Genomic DNA, 27,971 nt, shown 5'->3' on the forward strand with positions numbered 1-27,971 from the left:
AAGAAAGAGTAAGTCTAGGGAACTACTATCATTGGCAATAAAATTCCTTCTCAGCAAAGAACAGTTTGTATGATGCCTGTGTCAGAACTGTGATGTTGCATGGTAGTGAGCGTGGGCACTGAATGCTGAAGATCTGCAGAGGCTAGGAAGACATGAAATAAGTATGATCTGATGGATGTGCAATGTATGAAAGCCAGAGTACAAATTTCCTGAGAGAAAAACTAAATATAAGAGGAATCAGGTGAGGTGTGCACTGTTATGAATATAAGAGGAATCAGTGGAGGCTGCACTGTTATGATCATGTGATGCATATCAAGGATGACAGCCACATACAGAGGTACTAAACAGCTCATGTCAGAAGAACCTGTGGAAGTGGGAAATCAAGGTTGTGGGAGTGTTCAGAGTTAATTTGTAGGTTTGGTCCAGATGAAGAGGTCCATGATGTTTACAAGTTTTGTCTGGAGGAAGGGGCCTGTATCCATGGTGTTTGCAAGTTTGGTCTAGAGGAAGGGGTTCCATGGCGTTTAGAAGTATTGGGTTGTCCGGAAAGTTCGTGCCGATTTTTAAATGAAAGAAAAAGGTCAATAAATACTTGCCATTACATTTTTAATCAACCAAATATGAACCATTTTGTTACACAATGCATCTCTATCTTTCCTTTAACTTGAAAATATGCCCTTCTCAGAATTGAGGTGGTTTCATGGCAAATAAGTCGAAAGGTAAGCTACTATAATTCGGCACAAACTTTCCAGGCAACCCAATACTTTGCAAATTCTGAGATTGTTCCTCTTTAATGTGCAGGAACATCAACTGACTGAAACATCAGCAAACATTCTCCTGCAACCATTGATTTGTAGTTGTTCAAGTCAATAGTTGCAGAAAAGTCATGCAAGAGAGTTGATAGTCTGTGGAAGGACTGGGAATTTGTGATTAGTGTGAGGCCCAGGAGGGAAGATGATATGGGAGAGCCAAGGTGAATGTGGCTTGAGTGGTTGTTACTACTACTACTACTACTACTACTACTACTACTACTACTACTACTAACCTTAGGTTGATCCTTCTTGTTAACAGATCCTTTATCATCTGCACTTCTCTTGTCAATTTGTTCAGGTGAGACAACACTTAGATTACTGGAATGTCCATCATATTGTAGTACCACTGTGCTACCATTACTCCGACTGTTGTGACTGTCATCGTTGTGGCACTGGTTGCTGGACAATTTTGGTGACACTGTCTTCGATGGACACAACTTTGCTTGTTTCTGATGCAGTGAGTTCTTCACATGTATTTGTTCAGTGGTGGAAGGGCGCAGCGCTTGTTCCAATGGCCGGTGGTGGCTGCGCTGCAAACTCTGTGATTGCACACTGCCCTGTGTGGATGACACCTGATGATGACGACCCATCTGATGCTGTTGGAGAGCTTGTTGTTTTAGAATACCTTTCACTTCTTTCTTGCTCCCTGAAATTACAAACAAAAGGAGAAATGCTGGTGTACACATTGAAACATAGCCATATACACACACATACATGTACAGTATATGTACTATATCTATATATTTAAAAAATTCTTTTACTTGTTTTAATCATTTGACTGCGGCCATGCTGGAGCACCACCATTAGTTGCGCAAATCAACCCCAAAACTTATTCTTTGTAAGCCTAGTACTTATTCCATCGGTCTCTTTTGCCACCGCTAAGTTACGGGGACATAAACACACCAGCATCGGTTGTCAAGTGATGTTGCAGGGACAAAGACAGACATACACACACATATACAATGGGCTTCTTTCAGTTTCCGTCGACCAAATCCACTCATAAAGCTTTGGTTGGCCCAAAGCTATAATAGAAGACACTTTCCCAAGATACCACACAGTAGGACTGAACCCAGAATCATGTGGTTGGTAAGAAGCTTCTTACCACACAGCAACTCTGGCACCTACGCTTCCGAAAAAAGAAAAGCCGTTGGAAAATAGTTTATAGCAGAGACTCCATCTAAGAATATCTGAAGAAGGAACTGTATTCTGAAATATCATTGGACTATAGATAACTAACTTACAACAGGTATATAGTCCATTTTTTTGTATTATAGTGTATTGTTGTACCATTCAAAATTTTTTATTCTATATATATATATATATATGTATATATATATATATATATGTTAATTCTCTAGATGAAGTATTAACAGTAACTGCACGATAAAGTGTAGTATATTGCCACTTAAGTGTGGCTGACCCCTAGGGGTGGATGTTACTGTTGCTTTTAGCCCCAGGAGGACATCTCCTCCAGCTGGCTTATCGACACACGACTGTGTCCTGTTTGCCAAGGGAGTCATCCCTCTCACCACGGCCAGCAGCACGAACGTATCCGGATTTCAGGGTTATTTCCCTTCGTCGGCGTTCGACAGCCGATGACCTTGGTGAGAGAGAAAAACCTGGCAAATCTTATATCTTCTTTTCCAGTGGCATTCTTCACTGATATTGAAAAGGTGAAAACAAGCAATGTTAATTCTCTAGATGAAGTATTAACAGTAACTGCACGATAAAGTGTAGTATATTGCCACTTAAGTGTGGCTGACCCCTAGGGGTGGATGTTACTGTTGCTTTTAGCCCCAGGAGGACATCTCCTCCAGCTGGCTTATCGACACACGACTGTGTCCTGTTTGCCAAGGGAGTTATCCCTCTCACCACGGCCAGCAGCACGAACGTATCCGGATTTCAGGGTTATTTCCCTTCGTCGGCGTTCGACAGCCGATGACCTTGGTGAGAGAGAAAAACCTGGCAAATCTTATATCTTCTTTTCCAGTGGCATTCTTCACTGATATTCTAGAGAATTAACATTGCTTGTTTTCACCTTTTCAATATCAGTGAAGAATGCCACTGGAAAAGAAGATATAAGATTTGCCAGGTTTTTCTCTCTCACCAAGGTCATCGGCTGTCGAACGCCGACGAAGGGAAATAACCCTGAAATCCGGATACGTTCGTGCTGCTGGCCGTGGTGAGAGGGATAACTCCCTTGGCAAACAGGACACAGTCGTGTGTCGATAAGCCAGCTGGAGGAGATGTCCTCCTGGGGCTAAAAGCAACAGTAACATCCACCCCTAGGGGTCAGCCACACTTAAGTGGCAATATACTACACTTTATCGTGCAGTTACTGTTAATACTTCATCTAGAGAATTAACATTGCTTGTTTTCACCTTTTCAATATCAGTGAAGAATGCCACTGGAAAAGAAGATATAAGATTTGCCAGGTTTTTCTCTCTCACCAAGGTCATCGGCTGTCGAACGCCGACGAAGGGAAATAACCCTGAAATCCGGATACGTTAGTGCTGCTGGCCGTGGTGAGAGGGATAACTCCCTTGGCAAACAGGACACAGTCGTGTGTCGATAAGCCAGCTGGAGGAGATGTCCTCCTGGGGCTAAAAGCAACAGTAACATCCACCCCTAGGGGTCAGCCACACTTAAGTGGCAATATACTACACTTTATATATATATATATATGCGAGTAAAAATAAATACAAAAAAGGTGTTTTTTTTTGTATGATTGTGTATAGAGGAATATATTATTTTGTTTAAAAGAGTTCCAACACTGTCTGTATATATATAAAAGAACATAAGTGGGGTTTAAAATTTATTACACCTGTTTCGATTCATTCATAGACTACCACATAGTATAAATCCACCATCTTCAGGTAAAATTTCAAAGTAAAACCAAAAGGTGACCTATTTCCCCTGCTACTTACATCTCCTAGATAACAAAAGCTATATACACACTCAAATAGATATGTACATACATATGTATATATATAAAGGCTGTATTTTCCAAGGTACCAAACATGCATTCATATAAATAATAATATAAAGATATATATATATATATATATATATATATATATATATATATATATATATACCTACTTTGAAAAGATCTGACTGAATCTTATTTCTAACTTTATCTTGGTCAGTTAACATATATCCCTTTGACATTTAAAATGCTTAGAAGTTTGCTTGTGAAGTATTATATATGTCTTGTCTGTTTGAATGGAGTCAACATGTCTATGAAATGTTATAAATCTATATTGCATTGTATATTTATTTCTAAGTTGTTTTAAATAACAACAATAATAATTTTATTTCATTTTATTGCATATTAAGTATGTTGCATTTATTGGTATAAATGAAAAAATGTTTGTTTACTGAAATGATCATAAGTCAATTTGAATTTCTCTTTTCCTCATTTTAATTACTACTAGCAGAAATACCCGGCGTTGCCCGGGTTAAAGAGAATAATGAAATCTAAAAACGCCGGCTAGACTACGCAACCCTCAACTGTTAGTAGCTACGATACCATATTTCTACATTAATAACTCTCCAATCCATGCCAGCATGGAACATAGACATTAAGTGGAATGCTAGAAGAAAGTTTTCAACTCATATCTATATAAAGTAAATACACGTAATTCAGAAACACATTTTGTGTATTTTATTTCGTAACCAAACAAACAGGTACAAATTATAAATAATGAAAGGCCAATTGTGGTGATTCATTTGACAGAGGTAGTAGAGAGACAATGCGATGATAAATCTGAGGTTGGATCTTGAAAGTTTGGATGAATGCTGCCTCAGTTAAATCTCTTGTGGTTCCAAATGATGTCATCTGTAGTACAGCGTCGTATTGTCTAATTTTGTTTTGCAAATGTTAGGAATCTTGGTCAGTTGATGATAACAGTTTCTTCAATAGCTCTGGAGGTTGGGGATTGTGGAATTGTTGGGAATGTTTTTAACTTTGGTGTTATATGTATTGCTTGAATTTCTTTGACATATGAAATATATTTATTTTCACTGGGTTTGTAAAAGAGAGTTGTGTAGTTCTCGAGTTTTAGGGATTCACACAGACACACAGACACACATTCTCATCTTTATACATAGAGATATGTATACACACACACCCAAACACACGTATATATATATATATATATATATATATATATATATATATATATATATATCAATATAAATATATGAAAGTCAATGAAGTTTCGTATAAGAAGGTGATCATGTACATACTTTCTTGCTGTTGTGATTATAACACCTCGTTGTAAACAATGTTCCTTGTTTTCCCTTGTGGAGCATATGCAAATAGGTTTTTTTGCTGCCCACTCTTGAGCAGCCAACATACAGTTGTCCATGTGAGAAGCAGGGTTCTTCCAAGAGAAGACCAGCTACAGACAGTGCTCATCTGTTATGTTCGGGTTAAAATTTCATCAACATCAAAAATATATGAATTTTCATGGGAGTTATGGCCGTTATGCATAGAATATAATTTCCAAATTGCAGACAAAATTTACAATCGATAAATGTCTTAGAACAACCAGTCTCTCATCTGGGAAGGTCTTGAAATCAATGTTACCAACTGGGGACTATGTGTGTCACAGTGATAATAAAAAAACTCAAAGAGGTCTGCAACGAAATAATTTTACTCAACACTTTGCAAGTGAATCAGTGGAGGCAAAGATGCGTCTCATTTACTTGACAATTTATGCACCACATTGCAGAAATCACAATGTAAGTATATCTGAAAGGGTAGTCTTACACTGTTGTACCGTTGAATTACAAATAATGCTCATCTGTTATTTTCGGGTTAAAATTTCATCAACATCAAAAATATATGAATTTTCATGGGAGTTATGGCCGTTATGCAAAGAATATAATTTCCAAATTTAATAAAGATCCATTCAGTACTTTTGACGTAGTTTTGGATAAGAAAGCAAATGACTAATGTGTGTGTTTGTATGCATGTGTATGTGTGTGATGGGTGTATATATGTATAGATATCTGTATGCATGTATACATATGTATATATGTGTACATATTACATGTACATCTATCTATTTATCTATATATATATATATATATATATATATATATATATATATATACATCTACACATATGTATACATATACATGTATGCATATAAATCTATATCTATATATATATCTATACATATACGTGTACATATACATCTATATGTATACATATACATCTCTCTCTCTGAAAGTATTTGTCATTACAGTATCGAAATGTGATTGTTTCCGTTAGTGGAATAACGTGTACATATACATCTATATGTATACATATATACATCTCTCTCTCTCTGAAAGTATCTGTCATTACAGTATCGAAATGTGATTGTTTCAGTTAGTGGAATAGTTTCATTTTTAAAGTGAAAGTATTTGACATGAGTGTTTTTGTTTCACTTTTGACACGTAATACTTAAATAGTGGAGGAGATATTATGTTGCCGTGGGCTCAAACTCTGCAAGAAGTTAAAAATGGAGGCTGCACTGTTATGATCATGTGATGCATATCAAGGATGACAGCCACATACAGAGGTACTAAACAGCTCATGTCAGAAGAACCTGTGGAAGTGGGAAATCAAGGTTGTGGGAGTGTTCAGAGTTAATTTGTAGGTTTGGTCCAGATGAAGAGGTCCATGATGTTTACAAGTTTTGTCTGGAGGAAGGGGCCTGTATCCATGGTGTTTGCAAGTTTGGTCTAGAGGAAGGGAACCCTAAGTAAGGCATGTGTAAAATTTGAATGAAATTGGTTGCGTAGTTCTCGAGTTTTAGGGATTCACGCACACACACAGACAGACACACATTCTCATTTTTATATATATAGATATAGGTTTGGACATTTTTGTTGGAATTATAATGATACAAACTAGTGCACCAGTCCTCCATTCCAAACGCAACTAATGCGTATGTACCAATGAACATGTCTGTACGGAAATGTTTATGTATACATATGTGTATGTATGTATGTATGTGTGGGTGTGTATATATATGCATCCTACTCATGTATAATAACAATAATAATTGATTAATTGATTCATTTGTGTGCATGTATGGACATTTGTGTATGTACATTTAAATGTACATATATGTATTTATGTATTTATGTTTATTTATGTATATCTATGTATAAATGCTATATTTCTGGTAAGACAGCTTCAGGAGAAATACCTAGCCAAGGATAAACCTCTGTATCTGGCTTTCGTTGACATGGAGAAAGCCTTTGACAGGGTCACTGATCCCTCATCTGGTGGTCAATGAAGAAACTAGGGATAGAGGAATGGTTAGTGTGAGCTGTGCGAGCCATGTACAGAGATGCTGTTAGTAAGGTGAGGGTTGACAATGAGTACAGTGAATAACTCCAGGTAGAGGTAGGGGTCCACCAAGGTTCTGTCCTCAGCCCCCTTCTTTTTATCATAGTCCTCCAGGCTATAACAGAGGAATTCAAGACAGGATGCTGATGACCTTGCACTAATTGCTGAGTCACTATCAGAACTAGAAGAGAAGTTTCAGGTGTGGAAGCAAGGACTAGAATCGAAGGGCCTTAGAATCAACCTAGATAAAACCAAAGTCCAAATAAGTAGGAAGGTAGAAAAATCACAAAGGCCTTCAGGTAGATGGCCCTGCTCGATCTGTAGAAAAGGCGTAGGTAGAAACTCTATAAGATGCACCCAGTGCAATCTATTGACACATAAGAGGTGCAGCAATATCAAAGGAAGGTTAACTAGGAAGTTAGTTTTTGTATGTGGCAGATGTTCAGGAGCTATAAACACTGTAAATGTGCAGAAAACAACTTCTGCCACATTCTAGGGAGAAAAATTAGAAGTGGTTGATAGCTTCCAATATCTAGGTGACCAAGTTAGTAGTGGGGGAGGGTGCGCTGAAAGTGTAGCTGCTAGAATAAGAATAGCTTGGGCAAAGTTCAGAGAGCTCTTACCTCTGCTGGTGACAAAGGGCTTCTTGCTCTGAGTAAAAGGCAGACTGCATGATGCATGTGTATAAACAGCCATGCTACATGGCAGTGAAACATGGGCTGTGACTGCCGAAGACATGCGTAGGCTCGCAAGAAATGAAGCCAGTATGCTCCGATGGATGTGTAACATCAGTGTGCATACTAGACAGAGTGTAAGTACCTTGATGAAAAGTTGAACTTACGAAGCATCAGTTGTGGTGTGCAAGAGAGACGATTGCGTTGGTATGGTCATGTGGCGAGAATGGACGAGGATAGCTGTGTGAAAAAGTGCCACACCCTAGCTGTGGAGGGATCCTGTGGAAGAGGTAGGCCCAGGAAGACCTGGGATGAGGTGGTGAGGCAAGACCTTCGAACATTGGGCCTCACCGAGGCGATGACTTCTGACCGAGACCTTTGGAAATATGCTGTGCGTGAGAAGACCTGGCAGGCCAAGTGAGACCTAAACCCAAGGCCTCTGCCAGGGGTGTAGCCAGCCCACTTATGTGTACCTTTCCTTCATTGGACACTAAACTCCGCTTGCGAAAACCTGTTGAGGCAAGTGAAATTGAAATTGAACTAAATTCGATGACTGGCACCCATGCCAACGTCGTCTCCTTCATTGGACACGAAACTCAGCTTGCGAAGACTTATTGGGGCAAGCGAAAGCGAAATCGGGATGGCACCTGTGCCCAGCGTCGCCTTTCTGGCACTTGTGCCCGCAGCATGTGTAAGGACTTTCGAGCGAGATCGTTGCCAGTGCCCCTGGACTGGCTCTTGTGCGGGTGGCACATAAAATACACCATTTTGAGCGTGGCTGTTGCCAGTATCCCCTGACTGGCCTTCGTGCGGGTGACACGTAAAAGCACCTACTACACTCTCAGAGTGGTTGGCGTTAGGAAGGGCATCTAGCTGTAGAAACTCTGCCAAATCAGATTGGAGCCTGGTGTAGCCTTCGGGCTCCACCAGTCCTCAGTCAAATCGTCCAACCCATGCTAGCATGGAAAGCGGATGTTAAACGATGATGATGATGATGTTAAAGTATGCATATATATGTGGGTTTTTACGGTTTTTATATTTTTAACTTAACCTTATGAAGTTTATAAAATCTCTCAAGAGGCCTAGAGAATCACCCATGTACCTCTAATTTATCTATTTCATGTATTAATTACTTCAGTCTTCTGGAGTGATCAAGATAGAACGAGGCATGTCAAGCCTAGACTGAAACAGCTGTAAGACATTATCCCATTTTCTGTCACTATATGTCATTTTTTAATTACTGATATGACATAATATATTGCATGTGTTTGTATATTGTTATTATTGTCCTTTTAGTAAACAAATAAGCAAGTAAATTGATACAATACAATGTCTGCAAGTTGATGAATACCACCTATTCCCCTCTATTTTCTTATTGCCATACAAATTAATGGTAAAATATCCTTTTTCTCGCACCCATTTATTGCACTTCGTAATGTAATTGCCATGCAATGAAAAAACACTAGTGTAATAATTGGGTATTCTTCCAGCAGTATATTGGATAGATATTATCCCTTAGTGGGTTGGATTCACAACCCCTAACTTTCTTGGATTTCTCCCCCTCCCTCTCTCTCTCTCTCTCTCTCTCTCTATATATATATATATATATATATATAGTAGAATAAGCAATAGAAAGTCCCTAGTACAGTATTAAATATTGGAAAAAAGGAATAGAAATGTCTTTTCTATTCTTGGCAGAATTCTGCCAACTGAATGGTAGCAGGATCAATGGTGTGAGAGAAAGTGTGTGTGTGTGTATGTATGTTTGTGTGTGTGCATGTGTGTAGACTCCAAGAATTTGCCAACTATGTTGAATAAGGTGAACTGTCCTTTATGTGTGAAGATCATAAATTCATCTGACGAAAACAGTTTCTTTACAATGATGTAATGTTCTCATTAATCAATTAAAGAAGTCATTGGAAATGAATTGACACCTGTACCTCTTTGTTACTCATGTATGTATGTATGTATGTATGTATGTATGTATGTATGTATGTATGTATGTATGTATCTATCTATCTATCTATCTATATATATATATATATATGTATATATGAATTTTATCCTTATATTTGAAGTATATATGTATATATCAGTGGTGACTCTGACACTTTGGCCTGAGTATAAATTCAGTAAAGTGAACGTGCATTTGCAAGCTGATTTAATTTCTGCCAACACTGACTTCAAGTATGCAATTGCAACCAATAACTCGGGCACCTTATATTGAGCCTGGTTGCAGTTCATTTATTTTCGTTCAATGTCTGGCGCTCGTCTTAGAAATGACCTTTGTCAAAAAATATCATTCATAACAGACTTTCTCTTGACATTATTCACACGTCCCTGACTTGGGCTCAGAAGATACAGCTTGAGTAAAAATTAAAAGTAATTAAAATTCAATGTTTTCTTGAAACAATAAATTTCTATAGAAGTTAGGATTTAAATTCCAATCTGTGGAAAGTTTCCATTCTACAATATTCTTAAAGGAATGAAGAATTATCCAGCAACTCAGGCTGTAGGTGTAAAAGACAAACTGGAATCTCTTGTCAAGAATACAGTTGACATTCAGATTGCTGATGTTTGTTGTGCACTCTGCTGTTGTTATTTGATTGCTGTTATTCTGTGTGTCTGTGTGTAAAGATCAGTTGTGTTTTGCAGGGTTGCTTTAGTTTTACCCTTGACTTAGAAATGGAGAAAGACAAAGTGCTAGATATAAAAATAAGTTATTTGGGGCTAGAAATATTGTGGGAAAAAGTGAAATTCTTTGAGCAGGCAGGCTGACTCCTTCATTGAAAACCACAGTTGGAACCCAAACATTCCAGATAAAATGGTATGACAGACTGATTGGCTTTGTGCAATTAGCATCACAGAGAAACTCTACTGCTGGCCATGTTTGTTGTTTCAACCAAAAGCTAATCAATCATGGACAGATGGAGGCTATAATAATTATGAAAACATCCAAATCAGTGAGTCATTTAAGTAGTTATAAAATCTTGAAAACTTTCGGACTGTATGATATTGTGACAGCTATTAGTGAGTCTGCTAAACTGGAAAAAGAACGGCATAACAAAGCAGCTAAATAGACACTATTTAGAGCAGTTAACAAATGCAGTGTTATACCTGTGTAAACAAGAGTTGCCTTTATGTGGACATGATGAAGGAAGTAACAGCCTTAATAGAGGAAATTACTGTGAATTATTGCGGTGCTTTGCTGAAATCGACAGTGTGTTTGCTTCTAGACTTTCTACTAAAGAGGGGTTGAAACAGTCTTCAGGAGTCTCAAGCACAATACAAAATGACCTAATATAAGCGATTGGAAATATCATTTCTGATGAAATTAGAAGTGAAGTTGATAAAGCTCTGTTTATGTCTGTACAAGCTGACAAAACTACAGACTGTGCAATACATGCCCAACTATCGATCATAATAAGATATGTATATGAAGACAAAACACTTGTATGATTTCTTGGATTCTATGAAGTCAGTGATGATAAAAGTGCTACAACACTGGCTGATGTGATTGAAACTACATTGAACTCCTTCAATGATGCCACAGATAAATTAGTGAGCCAGATTTATGATGGAGCAGTTGTAATGGCAGGAACCTAAATGGAGTACAAAGCAAGCTAAGGAATAGAGGATTTAAACACACGCACTTCATTCACATGTGCATAAACTTAACTTAGTCTTGAGTAAAAGTGCTGAGAAGGTGAGTAGAGTAAAAATGTTTTTTCTCATTTATGTGCATTTAGTAAATTTACATCATCCAATACCAAGTGGGAAAAACATTTTCAGGCAGTTTAATATCAGTATTCCATCACTGTGCGAAAGATCAAGAACTGTGTTGTCCATAAAACTTGCATCAAAATTTGAAAAATGTCTTCACAAGTATTCTAGGCTCTAGTGAAAAGCTGGGTGAAGATACGCTTTGTCAAACAGACAATCTATTGACAAAGTTGAATGATTTCACATTCATGTTTTTCATCAATTGCTTTCATAGCATAATTTATCAGGTTGCAAAAGCCTTTGCTATTCTACAGTGTAAGCTACTCGACATAAAGTATGGTCAGAGTAAACTAAATGACTTCATTCATTGTGTTGAAGGTTATGGTAAGGATGAACATTATGAAAACATTCTGTGTGATACAGCTGCTGTCATTGAACAGGCAGATGAGCCTGATCCTCCTCCTAGAAAAAGAGTCAAAGGTGCACAAATTAATTACAAAACTACCTATTTTGAAATAATTGATAACATTCTAATGTCCTTATGAGAGAGATTTTCTGTCATTCACGAATATGCATTTTTTGAATTACTAGATGTTAAGTTTGAAGAGTTTGCCAACTCATTTCCCATGCAACATATGGACTCTCTAGAAAACAAGTATCCCTGTATTTTTGACTGTAAGAGCTTAGTGAACGAGCTAAAATATATGTATATTGACAGTGATTTCAAAAAGTGCAAGTCAATCAACTCCTTTTTAGAATTACTGTATAAATTAGAGTTGACTTCTGCTATGCTGGAATCCATTAAACTAATTAAGCTAGTGCTGACCATTCCCTTAACATCAGTCACTAATGAGAGAAGTTTCTCAACATTGGATAGAATCTGTTCATATTTAAGAAGCACAATGACCCAAGAACGGCTGTCTTGCAGTTATCGGTTCCACTGTGGTTAATTGGAGAGAGAGATGAAGTAGTGCTGGTAGTGGCTTGGGTGATATTATGTGAATCGATCATGATATTGCTACTATTATTGCTGTCATGTCTAGTATCGATATCTATGTGAGTGTTACCATTATTATTATTATTATCATCATTATCATTATCGGCATCGCTGTTGTAATTATTATCATCATTACTATTATTATTATTATTATTAGTAATAGTAGTAGTAGCAGTAGAAGTAGACTTCTTAACCAAACCCTCTATTAGACTCACCAAATTGGATTTAGGACAAATTAGCACAAATATACTAGACAGAGTCATACCCTCCATTAGAGAAAAACTAAATGTAAACTTATGGTTCTGTATTAGAAACAACTAGAAAACACAAATTCTTTGCAAACTTTGACTTATCTATCTCTTTTGAAAACTCCTACAGGACAGCAAAATTTCCAGATGTTACTTTAAATTTAAACTCTTCACTATACTTCCCAAATCATAAACCCAATGAATACCTTAGATACATCAACACAGAATCTAGCCACCATAAATCTACTTTCCAGAGCATAATCAAAGGCATATCCATCAGAACATCCGATCTATCTGCCAATGAAAAAATCTTCAATAACTATGCCAACTACTATAATCAAGTTCCAGCTGCTAGTGGCTTCTCCCAGAAAATTAGATTTATATCCAACACTAGACTTAAGGAACACCTCTCAAAACTTAGCTTGGGACAAACCCGTACAAATATTGGAAATCCAACCCCTCCTACTATGATCAGTCAATCTCGCCCACCTAGCACCCGCAGGCATAACACTAGATCTACGAGCACTAATATTAGCATTAGACCTCCCAACTCTCTAACACTCACTAGGAATTACACCTCCCTTAACTTGCCTAATAAAAGCGGCAGGAGATCTATTCTCTGGTATACACCTCCATTCGCTTTAAATGTTAAGGGCCTTACTAAAGCATTCTTTAGAATAGTAGAGTCCAATTTCCCATGTAACAACAAGTACCATTCTATCTTTAACAGATCCACTTTGAAATTATCCTATTCACCTGCACCAAATATAGAATCTATTATCACCTCATCTAACAAACAAACTTAGCTCCTACTACTTAAATACATACAACCCTACCATAGACCTACACAACAGAAATACTAACACCGATCGCAATAACATATCTAACACTCATAGCCTGAACACTACATAATATAGTCCCCACCTCTGAGGGTAATGGGCGCACACCTGAAATAAATGCAAACACTAATAGGCACACTGATACTAACAATACTAATTACATTATAACTACTACAAACTAATAATACATATACTTCAACTACTAATAGGAATAGCAATAATATTAATATTAACACCATTGGCAATATTACCATTACTGAAAACAGTACTATTATTAACACTCCCACCACTAACACAACTATTAATAGTGTAATGATAACATCACTAATACTACCTCCTCTACTACTGCCAATACTAACACTACTACTAATGATATTACCACTGCCCCTGCTGCTGCAACTACTGCTGCTGCTGCTACTACTACTATTACTAGTAACACTACCAAAACTACTACTACTACTAATAATAATAATAATAATGACAATAATAATGGTAACGATTGCATAGATATTAGAAACGACAGCAATAATAGCAGCAATATCACGATCGATTCACATAATACCACCCAAGCCACTACCAGCACTACCTCATCTCTCTCTCCAATTAACCACAGTGGAACTGATAAAGCAACTGCAGATCCCAGGCAGATTGCCCACTGCAAGCCCAATGCAGAAGATTCAATGTCGTATACCAATGCACTGTTCACAACATGGTAAATAATTCCTGTAGCTACTACATTGGTTCTAACACAAAGGTATTACACACATTCAAGCTTGCTTAAATATAAGGAGAATAGTAATTCCACATCAATAGCTAGCCACATACACCATCTAATTAATAGAAAAATGAATTATAAACTTTCCTGGAAAATAATAGGCTTGGGTGCCCCATATCAGGTCCAACACTCTAGTTGTAGACTTTGCTTAAAAGAAGCTCTGAAAATTCTAACGCACAACTCATCATAATTGCTTAATAAATATGAGGCCTTCACTATGTGTAAGCACAAATTCTTTCACACATCTAAATTCTTTCATAAATCTAAATGTAAGCTCATCCCCCACTAATAGCACCCACATACAAACTCCTATGATCATTAACACATATCCCTCCTATACCTTTATAACTCTTATTTCTATCTTATGTCTTACCTCTTATGTATCTACCGTACCTCATCACACTATTAGATAAATATTAATTCTTTAATTTATCCTTAATTTATTTTAAACCTTACCCCCAAAAATCCCCTAATATAAACCCCTAACTCCAACTCCCACTCATAAATAATTTAATATTCAACTACCTCTTACTTTCTTGACCACCTATGCACACATAGCCCCATGGCTAAAAATAACTCTGCAGCCACTGACCTTAGCCAGGACAGACAAATGATACAAAACTTCCTCCCCAACAACTTTAGACTTTGAAACTACGGGATATCTTTCCTTTCATTTCGCTCTATTTTTTTACCCTATCTTCCTCTACCTCTTCATCCTCTCTCTCTTATCTTCTTGGCTACCCCATACACAACTCTTAGACACCATACGCATTACTTTATCATTTAGCCAGTCCCTACCTCACTCTATCCACCCCTCTTTCTACTTCTTTTCTTTTCTCTACTTTTACCAATTAACAGCCACCTCTGCTATCATTCTGTTATTGAACTTGGATATGTTAGCGTCTTTTTCTTGGGATGTCTACTATATAAGGACTTTAACCCACATGGATATATGCAGGATTGCACCTAAAGAATTACACTCATGGATGTAACTTTGGAAAATTGAACTATGAACTTTTATGCCTCTTTTCCTTCTCCTTATTCTCTTACTCCCTTCCTCTATGTTATCATCTTACTGACATATACCGTTCTCATTTTCCATATTTTTTCCCTAATTTATCTCTGATGACGGAATATCTCATACTCGAGAATATGCCAGAAACTGCTCTAAGATCTTGAATTTCTTCCTGTAATAATATCGTATATGACTTGAGATGTTTGCCTTGCCTTAATGTTTGACCTCTTGTTTAACAATTATATATCTGCTGCATTGGAAATCTGCAATGGCTCCATAACTACTGTCTCGACTATAACCTTGGAGCCCCAGTAATCCGTGACAGCACTTACCTAGCGTAACTAATTGTTTAGATCCCCTGTGAACTAAACCCCCATACTTTGTATATATGTGTACATGTGCGTGTGTGTGTGTGTGTGTGTGTGTGTGTGTGTGTATGTGTGTGTGTATATATATATATATTTATGTATGTATTTTTTTAGAGAAAAAACAAAACAAAAAATGCATGGAAGATGGTGCCCTTGCGTTTAATGACTGTAAAGAAAGAGGCTTGGAGATGCCATTATAAAAGACTGCTGAATGTGGAGAATGAATGGAAGGAGGAGAGTCTGCTAAAGGTTGACCCAATTGAGGGACCAGCTACCAAAATTGACAGTACCCTGGTAGATAAAGCAATTAAGGATATGAAGACAAGGAAAGCACCTGGCCCATCAGGAATCACCACTAAGATGCTTAAAATATCAGGCGGTGTGGGTTGTGGTCTTGTCACCCGCATCATAAATCAGGTAGTTCATGAAGGAGTCATACCCAATGACTAGTGTAGCAGCACTATAGTCAGCTGCTACAAAGGTAATGGTGATGTCTTAGATAGAAATAATTACAGAGGTATCAAATTGTTGGATCAGGTGATGAAAGTCAGAGAGAGGGTCATAGCCCAATTAGTAAGAGAGAGAGTTAGTCTAGATGAGATGCAGTTTGGTTTTATGCCAAGCAGAAGCACCATTGATGCTATATTTCTGGTAAGGAAACTGCAGGAGAAATATCTCGCCAAAGATAAACCTCTGTATTCGGCTTTTGTTGACTTGGAGAAAGCCTTTGACAGGGTCCTGATCCCTTATCTGATAGTCAATGCGGAAATTAGGGATAGACGAGCAGTTGTTAAGAGCTGTGCAAGCCCTGTACAGGGACACTGTCAGTAAGGTGAGGGTTGGCAACGAGTATAGTGAAGAATTCCGGGTAGACATAGGGGTTCACCAAGGCTCAGTCCTCTGCCCCCTTTTATACATCATAGTCCTCCAGGCAATAATAGAGGACAGGCTGCCTCTGGGAGCTCCTCTATGCTGATGACCTTGCTCTAATAACCAAGTCATTGCCAGAACTAGAGACGAAGTTTAGGGTGTAGAAGCAAGGTCTAGAATTGAAGGGTCTTAGAGTTAACCTAGCAAAAACCAAAGTCTTAGTAAGTAGGAAGGCTGACAAATCACAAACCCCTTCAGGTAGATGGCCCTGCGCAATCTGTAGAAAAAGGGTGAGTAGAAACTCCATACGATGTACCCGGTGTAAGCTGTGGACACATAAAGGTGCAGTAATATCAAAGGAAGGTTAACTGGGAAGATAGTTTTTGTGTGTGGCAGATGCACAGGAGCAATAAACACTGAAGATGGACAGAAAACAGATTCCATCACACACCAGGGGGAAAAACTAGAAGTAGTTGATAGCTTCAGCTACCTAAGTGACGAAGTCTGCAGTGGGGGTAGTTGCTCTGAGAGTGTAGCAGCTAGAATAAGAATAGCCTGGGCAAAGTTCAGAGAGTTCCTACCTCTGCTGGTGACAAAGGGCCTTTCACTCAGGATGAAAGGCAAACTGTATGTAACATGTGTGCGAACTGCCATGCTACACGGCAGTGAAACATGGGCCATGACTACTGAGGACATGCATAGGCTTGAAAGAAATGAAGCTGGTATGATCCACTGGATGTGTAATGTCAGTGTGCATACACGGTAGTGTGAGCACCCTGAGAGAAAAGTTGGACATAAGAAGCATCAAATGTGGTGTGCAACAGAGATGGCTGTGCTGGTATGGTCATGTGTCATGTATGGATGAAGACAGCTGTGTGAGGAAGTGCCACACTCTAACTGTGGAAGGAACCTGTGGAAGAGGTAGACCCAGGAAGACATGGGATGAGGCGGTGAAGAATGACCTTTGAACGTTGGGCCTCACAGAGGCAGTGACAGGAGAACGAAACCTTTGAAGATATGCTGTGATTGAGAAGACCTGGCGACTAAAGTGAGATCACAGCCATGGCTGATGCTAGTGTTGCATGTCTGGCCCATTTAAAAGTACTCTTGATGCGTTGAGCAATATGATATGCTTAGAAAGAACTGTTGAGTCAAGTAAAACCAAAATTGTAGCTGTAGCCAGTGCCCGTTGGCTGGCTCCCGTGCCGGTAGCACATAAAAAAGCACCATTCATGCGTGGTTGATGCCAGGTCCGCCTGACTGGCTCCCCGTGCCAGTGGCATGCAAAAAGCACCATCCAAACGTTGCCAATGCCAGTGCCTCCTGACTGGTTCCTGTGTCGGTGGCAGGTAAAAAGCACTGTCCGAATGTGGCTGATGCCAGTGTTCCCTGACTGGCTCCCATGCCAGTGGCACTTAAAAAGTACTATCTGAACATGATTGATGCCAGGCCCGCCTGACTGGCTCCTGTGCTGATGGCACGTAAAAAGTACCTACTACACTCTCGGAGTGGTCGGTTTAGGAAGGGTATCCAGCTGTAGAAACATTGTCAGATTAGATTGGAGCCTGGTGCAGTCGCTGGCTTTCCAGATCTCAGTCAAACCATCCAGCTCATTCCAGTATGGAAAACGGATGTTAAACGATGATGATGATAATGTATGTGTGTGTGTATGTTTATCAATTCGTTTTGCAAGATTCCTGATGTGAAATTGTGCTGAAACAGATATTGTTGTATTTCAGGATGGTCAATTTTTCTTTTTTTTTTTTGCTAAATAAACACATGCACGATATTTTTTTCTTCACTTATTTATTACTGGTCTTATTTTATTATTCTAACTCATGTCCATTGTCTGGAAATCTGTTTGTCACACACCTGTGACCTCTTCAGTGACACTTATCGTTTATGTGTGTGTTCATGCTCCACTTACTCCATTCTGTTCTTCTAAGATGTGTATCCTTATGTGCGCATATGTTTATGTGCATGTCGCAATCATGGTAGTTGTTGTTGTTATTGCCATTGTTGGCACTGCCACTGCTGCTGACGTTGCTAGTTGTATTGTTGACATTGTTATGGCCTTCCATGAAATTTCATGTGTGTGTGTGTGTATGTATGGGTTCGCTTCATATGTTGTATGTATCCATGCCCTTTAGTTTTATTTACTTTATCTATCTCTATGTCTTTTATTTATCACAGGTATGTGACAAATATATTCATATAAAAAAGATGGTCACATCTACATATGGTGGGTGTGAGTACCAAGACCACACTCAACGGCCATATATCTAAGTTTAACAACAAGATATACACCTAAGAGGAAGGTGCAGCCATCGGTGCAACTAGCAACATCAGAGGCTTTTGTGAGAGCAAAGAGAAGGGGCAGAGATAGGACAGAGTACATTTATAAGTCACAGTTTTGGTGAGTGAGTCAATACTTATTAGTTTAACTGCTTTCTTTTGGATGAAGTTTAAAATGTTTATGTGCGAAATAAGAGCTGTGTCTTAGATATGGCAGTAATACACTAATGTAGCTTTCATGTAGGATTAGGGTAAGGGGTCAGCAATTGATTAGAGCTTATGTATTTTCTGGCCTTAGTATTTGGTTTATAGTTGAAGCTAGGGCATGTACATGGTGTAACCAGCAAAGAAGTTGAGGGGCCTAACATTACTGGCAACTGTGAGGAATTGCATGGTGGAGAAATAGTAAGACAATTCAAGACTTTTGTACAATTTAAACAAGATAACAAAAATACATAAAAAAACATGACACCTGTTGGTTACTCACCGATTCTGTGAGATGATTTGTCACCTTTTTTACATGCATGTGACTTTGGATGCTTTCTCATGGATGCACTGCAGTCCTTATCTACCTCCTCTAGGGAAGAGGTAGAATGTGGCTTGCTTCTGCCGCAGCCCATTGTCCCTTTTAACAACATTGAGATATGATCTGCTACTAAAACTTGATTCTGAAAGTTAAAGAGGAAATGCAATATAAAAATATGTGTGTGTGTGTGTGTATATATATATATATATATATATATATATATATATAGGAAAATGAAAAAAAGCCAGAATGCTGAACTGGAAGCATATTTTAATAAAGATTTCTTCTAACCGGTTTTCATTGCGAAAAAGCAATTATCAAATTATCAATTTGCTTTTTTGCAATGAAAACCGGTTAGAAGAAATCTTTATTAAAATATGCTTCCAGTTCAGCATTCTGGCTTTTTTTCATTTTCCTATTATTTCTCCACGTGCGGTTAACACAACCCCACTATTTACTGACTTATATATATATATATATAGATAGATAGATATATTAGAAGGTTTGGAGGTGATGTGCAGGAATTATATATTAGAAAAATTAATAAGGTACTCAGATATCTGGATGGTTGTACACTTACAGATTTTTATTAATATGTCACATGTATAGATTAGCGCTTGCATCTATTCTTGTAGATTCTCCAGATTTCTACAAGAATAGATGCAAGCGCTAATTTATAAAAACATGTTACATGTTAATAAAAATCTGTAAATGTACAACCATCCAGATATCTGAGTACCTTATTTTTTCTAATATATATATATATATATATATATATATATATATATATATAGATATATATCATCATCATCATCATTGTTTAATGTCCGCTTTCCATGCTAGCATGGGGTGGATGATTTGATTGAGGACTGATTTGACAGAGTTTCTACAGCTGGATGCCCTTCCTAATGCTTATATGGGTACAGGACATCACCAACTGTGTAAATAACATGAAATACGAAAACAAATGAGTTAAATATGCAAATAACGAGAAAAAAATGGAAAACAGGATAAGTAAACACAGAGAAACAACCCTTCATCAGTTGTTGGCTGTCTATTTACTCCTCATTTCGAGCATTCAATGACAATATGAGTCTTCAAAGACAGTTGCTCCCATAAATTCTAAAATTAAATTTAGGATTTATGGAGGGTCAAAGTTGGGAACGAAAACAGGACAGTGGAGACATACAAGGAAACCGAGCGAAAACAGACATGGAGGGTCGTTAGACCAGAACGAGAGGAAAATAGTGAATGCTGGGAGAAACATTTTCTTTGAAAAGAGGAAGGATAGAAGAGAAAAAAACGTCCAGTCTTTTGAACATCCCTGCAGGAAGAGAAAGATGGTCATGTGAAGAAAAGAAAGATGGACGACAGTCACATGTGAGCAATAAGAGAGAGAAAAAGAGAAAGAGGGGAGAGAGAGAGAGAGAGAGAGAGAAAACAGTGAAAGAGGGAGGGAGAGAAAAGGGAATTAGAGAAGGAGGCGAAAAACAGTATAGAGTAGAGTCGCATCAAAAGGGTGAAGATAAACTTACTTGGAAATGGATGTATGGTGTTCAATTAAATAATAATAATATAAATAATATATATATATATATATATATATATATATATATATATATATATATATATATATACATACACACATATATATATGCATATATGGGTACAGGACACTTGAAAATCCTGCACGACCAGGTGAAAAGTGCTTTATTTAATATGTGACATTAATAAAAATTAGTAAATGTACAAACATCCAGATTTCTGAGTACCTTAATTTTTTTCTATATATATATATATATATATATATATATATATAGGGAGAATTCACAAAAAAACAAAAGATGAAGACAGGTGGTGTAGACAACAAACAGATGTATTAGTATAATGCTCGGGAAGTGAAAAAGTCTTTAATGTTTCAAGCCTACGCTCTTCCACAGAAAGGAACACAGAAAGAAACAAGGAGAGAAGAAAAGAATGTTCAGTGGCTAGCGATCTATCATGGCGAATGATATATATATATAGGCACATGCATGATGATTAAATCGAGAAGTTTGCTTCAGAACCACATGGCTTAAGTATTGTTCCCGCTGTTGGCTGATTTTTCTACCATGGACAAGGGCTAACTTGTGTTGGGGCTAACTTCAGTCTTGTGACTGAAGTTGGAAGAAGCCTGTCATGTACGATTTGTAAAGTATACTAAATTATATTGCACAGATCTCAAAGAATCTGATAAAGAACTCAATACATTGGGTAGAGGAGTAGATAGATATATTTATCACATCAAAAGTTGAATCTACGTTTTACTCTGGATCTACTCAACTTGACAGTTTATTCTAACATACATTTGGGCTGAAGACTCAGGATAATTTCCAAAAGTCTTTGACCTGGAAATGTTACCAAGGAGCCTTGCCCATTCAGGATAAGCTCGCAAGACACAGTTAATGCAATACACTGATCTATCCAAGATGTGGGTGGGGTAGGGAAACCGCCCCGCATGCTATTGTTCAGTGCTTGGAGGTGTCGGCTGATGCGGAACATCTGTTGTCTGGTGCAGGAAGAGTACAGCTATCATCTGAGTCAATTTTAAATATTGACCCACCTGATTTCCTGTCGAATGAAGGTAAGAATTGTTTTCTCATAATAGTAGCAATCACGAAAGAGGTGGTATGGAAGACGAGAATGAAAGGAATAATGACAGACAGCTTCATCTCTGGCCTCAGTCTTCAGAGATACTTCATGTTTTGTCTAAAAAGGAAAGTGTGGCTGGAGAGGAAATGGCTGTTGGAAAAAATGTTCAATGATAGATGGAAGTACGTGGCATGAGTGTTGTGAGTGGATGTAACTATGTGAACATGTCAGGAGTACATTGCTGATATCAGTGGTGGATTGGGGCTTGTGGTGTCGGAGCTGAACTCAAATCACCACTCCATTTGTTTTGTCTTTTATTTGTTTATCATACGTTTATATGTTTTGTATTAAATTTTTAACTGCATCTCAATGTTATGTCATAATGTTTCATTTGACCCCTAAAATCAGATTGTGTTGTCCTCTCTATGTTGGCCCCTAGTGGGCAATAAAAAAATCGCTGGATTTGCAATGTCAGTCTGCATGTTCGACAGAGTGTAAGCATCTTGAGAGAAAAGTTAGGCATCAGATATGGTGTGCAAGAGAGACAAATGCACTGGTATGGTCATGTGTTGCGTATGGATGAGGACAGCTGTGTAAAGAAGTGCCAAGAAGTGTGGTAGAGGTAGACTGAGGAAAACATGAGTTGAGGTGGTGAAGCATGATCTCCGAACTTTGGGCCTCACAGAGGCAATGACTAGTGACTGAGACCTCTGGCAATATGCTATGCTTGAGAAGACCTATCAAACCAAGTGAAATCGCAGTTGTGGATGATGATGGTGTCACTTAACCAACACCTGTGCAGGTGGCAAATAAAAAGCACCTTTTGAGTGTTGAGCCTCACAGAAGCCAAATGGTTTAGCTCTTTTCGAATATTGGGCCTCACAGAGGCAATGACTGAGACTTTGGCATTATGTTATGCTTGAGAAGAAGACCCATCAAGCTAAGTAAAACTGCAGTTGTAGCAGATACTTGTGTTGCACAAATGGCACTCGTATCAGTGGCATGTGAAAGCACCCATTACACTCTCATAGTGGTTAGTGTTAGGAAGGGCATCCAGCCATAGAAACATACTGAGTCTGGTGCAGCCTTTCAGCTTACCATCCTAGACAAGGGACATTAAATGATGATAATGATGATTACAAAATATGTAAATGATGTATACATCATTATTTTGATCTCTGCAGTTTTAAGGGTAAATACTGATTTAACTTTTAACTTGGTAAGCTTCTGCTCACATCAACAAATGCTTTGTTTACTGATATCTATATTGGATAAGTTTCTACTCAACTCTAGATGACCAAAGTGCTGTCTGTCACTAAAACACCAATGTCTGACTGTCTACTGACATCACTTGGAGCAGGTAAAAAATCTTTGAGCAGGCATAAAATCTCTTAGAAGTTGTTCTTTGATACAAAATCCCTCAGAAAGCACCATTCCATATTTGTGTTAATGAAGATGTCATGAGGTACATGCTGTCATGAGATACATGCTATCATGAAGTACACATTGTTATAATATTACTTTGTGTGTTCATGAATGAGTTATAAATGAAGTCCATGTTCATTTAATAATTACTTTGAGATAATGAAAACCATTTTTTTCATAAATTAAAATTTTTATTTAAATTTTATTAAAACATATCTCATTTTGTGGAACTTTGGAATTTTTTCATGAAATCCTGGGTTTTCTTGGAGCCAATTTTGAGAAATATTGCTCTAGTATACCTATGACACTGAATCCATGTAGCAGACCTCCAGTAATTCCACCTCAGTAACTATGACAAGTCTTAGTTCACATGTGATACTAATACAACCTTAGACACTTTGGACAAGTCCACCTCCAACACAGATAACCTTAACAACAACAACTGCCACCACCATCACCATCACCATCATCAGTTCCACTCAACCATTCAGCAACATCTCATCATTATTTTTATAACAATACAGTTTATTTACTGGCTTTGCTGCTTCTCTCCCCATTCCGTGCTCTGCTTACTTCTCTCCCCATTCACTGCTGCTTTTCTCCTCATTCAATGCTTTCACTACTGTTTTGTAAATATCTAAAAATACCTAAATTCTACCAGACAAAATCAGGCATTGAACTATTAGATTTTACAGCCACTGGAAGTCACTCTCATTACATCTCAGATGATAATAAATTGAAAGGGATAAAAGAAACATTATAAAGTAATTTTTTTCATTAATTAATCTGAATTAGCAAGATTTGTGTATGTGTGTGTGTGTGAGAGAGAGAGAGAGAGACAGACAGACAGACAGAAAGAGAGAGAGAGAGAGACAGACAGACAGAAAGAGACAGAGAGAAAATGACAGTTGTCAGAAATATACCTTATAAAAAATGTTAAGTGTCCAGTATTGTTGTTAAGGCTACCTATCTCCAGGTCAATTGTGTTTGAGCAGACCTATAATCAAAGGTGTTCTGGCTATGACCATCCCATCTTTTTATATATCTAGGACTCTATATTGGTATATTGGGGAGAGAGGAGGAGTCAGGATCCCATGGCTGGACTCCAACATAAAATACACTGCTACAAGGGGAGTTAGCTTGTAACAATGCTAGAAATTTCTTTCACTAAAAAACCAAGCTCATTTAATTTTATAGAAGAACAAATACAGCCAGGTTTGTGCATGTGCACTCACTGTTCAATTCCATTAAAGAACCACACAAATGGAATTGCACACATGGCTAGGCACAACTATTATAGTGACTCGAATATGTCTTTAATGTACATGGTCAATATTTAAATATATTAGAACCATCAAATATGAAAGAAAGTGTGATACTATATACTTATTACATGTACCACCAATATGCGTGAACACCTTTCAAAATATCTGTAGCCAATATTAAAATCTATTTTACAGGTATTACAGTTTTACTATTTAAAGTTGTGTTTATACTCTGTATCAATATGTAAGTGAATATAATATATATTCTCTGAGTGGTTGGCGTTAGGAAGGGCATCCAGCTGTAGAAACTCTGCCAAATTAGATTGGAGCCTGGTGTTGCCATCCGGTCCTCAGTCAAATCGTCCAACCCATGCTAGCATGGAAAGAGGACGTTAAACGATGATGATGATGATGATGATGATGATACATAGGCACAGGAGTGGCTATGTGGTAAGTAGCTTGCTTACGAACCACATGGTTTTGGGTTCACTCCCACTGCGTGGCACCTTGGGCAAGTGTCTTCTACTATAGCCTCAGGCTGACCAAAGCCTTGTGAGGGGATTTGGTAGACAGAAACTGAAAGAAGCCTGCATATATATGTATGTGTGTGTACATGTTTGTGTGTCTGTGTTTGTTTCCCCAACATCGTTTGACAATCGATGGTGGTGTGTTTGCGTCCCCGTAACTTAGTGGTTTGGTGAAAAAGACCGATAGAATAAGTACTAAGCTTACAAAGAATAAGTTCTGGGGTCAATTTGCTCGACTAAAGGCGGTGTTCCAGCATGGCTGCAGTCAAATGACTGAAACAAGTAAAAGAGAGAGAGTATACATATATATATATGTGTGTGCCGGATTGGTGCGAACCTACCTTTTGGTGTCTTCTGTTTTTGGGGTGTGAAATGTGCCCGAGGGCTTTGAAAAACTTTGAACTTTAATTCTAAGTGGTGTTAAATCACTTCTGTCCTTGTTTTTTCAACTGATAGACTACTTTATGGTACCTCATTTCTTCATGTCATTTTATTTTACTATATCAACTTATATTATATTTTATTATATTATATTATATTATTATATTATATATTTGAAATGTTTACTCCTTCTGTATTAATTTTTATTCGTATTAAGTTTAACTCTTTTAACTTCTATGAAATGATATTCACGTGTATTGCTTTATACCTTTAACTCAATTTTTTTCAGTTCCATGTTATCGGTTGAAACAATATATTCGTGTGTAAAATTTTTTATATTATATGCTATTTTTATTTATTCATTATTTCTTCTTGCGTTATTTTTCTTGCATTTCTTATTATTCCTTATGTTTGACGGATTATGCTGTATTTCTTATATATGTTCATTGAGGGGGTGTGATATGTTGAGTCGTTAACCCAGTTTTTTTATTCTTTAACTAATATTATATATATATATATATATATATATATATATATATATTAAAACTATGTAAAGTGTGTGTGCATTTTTCTTCTTTAATTTTTTATATAGATTACAACTCACCACGTGGGGATAATCAACATTCCTCCCTTTCTGTTACTACTATTTACCACACGTAGAATGGAAAATGCCGACGAAACCTACCACATTGGATAAAATTACCAACAAGGACGTATTGAAGGAATTAAAAGAAATTAACTCAAATTTAGTTAGTCTAACTAACAAAATCAATGGATTATCGCACATGAGAAGAAACTGAAATCGAACAGAGAAGACAATCTACAGAGAAAGTTAGTCAAAATTTGAACAAACTATGCACAATATTGCACTCAATTTTCACAAACAACTTTGAAAAAGAATCATCACCAAAATACCTAAGCCATAATGAAAATATACCAATGTCAGCACACCCAAAGCTGCTTTAGCCATAATTGGTCCAAAAATCTTAAAACACAAGAAAATTTTCATTTTGGAACACGATAAAAAGTAGTAATAAGGCAGAAATATATGAAAAATGGATTAACTCAACACCATTAATTCTGCCATGCAAACTACAAATCAAACCAATCCCAGAAGAACCCGAACAACAAAGAAAACTTAGGGAGAAATTAGCATGAGAAAAAATGAAAAGAGAGATTGAGTTACTTAAACTTAGTGCATTGAATAACGAACAAAAATATAAAACGATTGATGAAGAAATACACACCAAACTCACTAAACATGCTGATGAACAACTTTTGGAAAGTGTTACAAAACTATGGAAAGACAGCTGTGAGTAGGAAGAAATAAATTCCGTGCAGTTCTGCGCCGTGAGGACGAAAGACTCGAGGTATTTCGTGTTGCAAGACAGTGTAGGAGAGAGAATAGTGATGTTGTAGGAGAGAAATGTGTTCGCATGGATGATGGTACGCTTGCACTAAATGAGGCTGCAAAGAAAGAGGTCTGGAGATGCCACTACGATAGATTGCTTAATAAGGAGAATGAATGGGAGAAAGAGAGCCTGCCGTATGTCGACCCAACAGAGGGACCAGCTATCCGAGTTGACAGTACCAGGGTAGATAAAGCAATTAAGAGTATGAAGACAGGGAAAGCCCCCGGCCCATCAGGAATCACTGCAGAGATGCTCAAAATATCTGGCAGTGTTGGCTACAGCCTAGTCACCCGTATTACGAACCAGGTGATACACGAAGGAGTCATACCCAATGACTGGTGTAGCAGCACCATAGTAAACTGCTACAAAGGTAAAGGTGACGCTTTAGACACTAATAATTACAGAGGCATCAAGCTGTTAGATCAGGTTATGAAAGTTACGGAGAGGGTCATAGCCCAACTAATTAGGGAGCAAATCAATTTAGATGAGATGCAGTTTGGGTTCGTGCCAGGTAAAAGCACCACTGATGCCATATTTCTAGTGAGACAGCTGCAGGAGAAATATCTAGCCAAGGATAAATCTCTGTACCTGGCCTTCGTTGACATGGAGAAAGCCTTTGACAGGGTACCCCGATCCCTTATCTGGTGGTCAATGAGGAAACTTGGGATAGAAGAATGGTTAGTGAGAGCTGTGCGAGCCATGTACAGAGATGCTGTCAGTAAGGTGAAGGTTGGAAATGAGTACAGTAATGAATTCCGGGTAGAGGTAGGGGTCCACCAAGGTTCCGTCCTCAGCCCCCTCCTATTTATCATAGTCCTCCAGGCGATCACAGAGGA

General features: G+C 37.8%; 1 protein-coding gene across 7 annotated transcripts in view; it reads right to left on the bottom strand.

Annotated features, from left to right (window-relative positions):
* LOC106873104 (uncharacterized) overlaps nucleotides 1-27,971 on the bottom strand; it is a 271,061-nt gene that overhangs the window by 30,507 nt on the left and 212,583 nt on the right. For all 7 annotated transcript variants that reach the window (XM_089338906.1, XM_052975587.2, XM_089338907.1 and 4 more), the window contains 2 exons: nucleotides 19,456-19,636; nucleotides 1,046-1,458 (listed from right to left, as the gene is read on the bottom strand). In XM_089338906.1, coding sequence (XP_089195032.1) covers nucleotides 1,046-1,458; nucleotides 19,456-19,606 — 564 coding nt within the window. In that variant the 5' untranslated portion in view covers nucleotides 19,607-19,636. The remainder of the gene's footprint in view (nucleotides 1-1,045; nucleotides 1,459-19,455; nucleotides 19,637-27,971) is intronic.

The sequence above is a fragment of the Octopus bimaculoides genome, chromosome 21 (assembly GCF_046866305.1).
Source record: "Octopus bimaculoides isolate indiv1 chromosome 21, ASM4686630v1, whole genome shotgun sequence".
NCBI classification, from domain to species: Eukaryota; Metazoa; Mollusca; class Cephalopoda; order Octopoda; family Octopodidae; genus Octopus; species Octopus bimaculoides.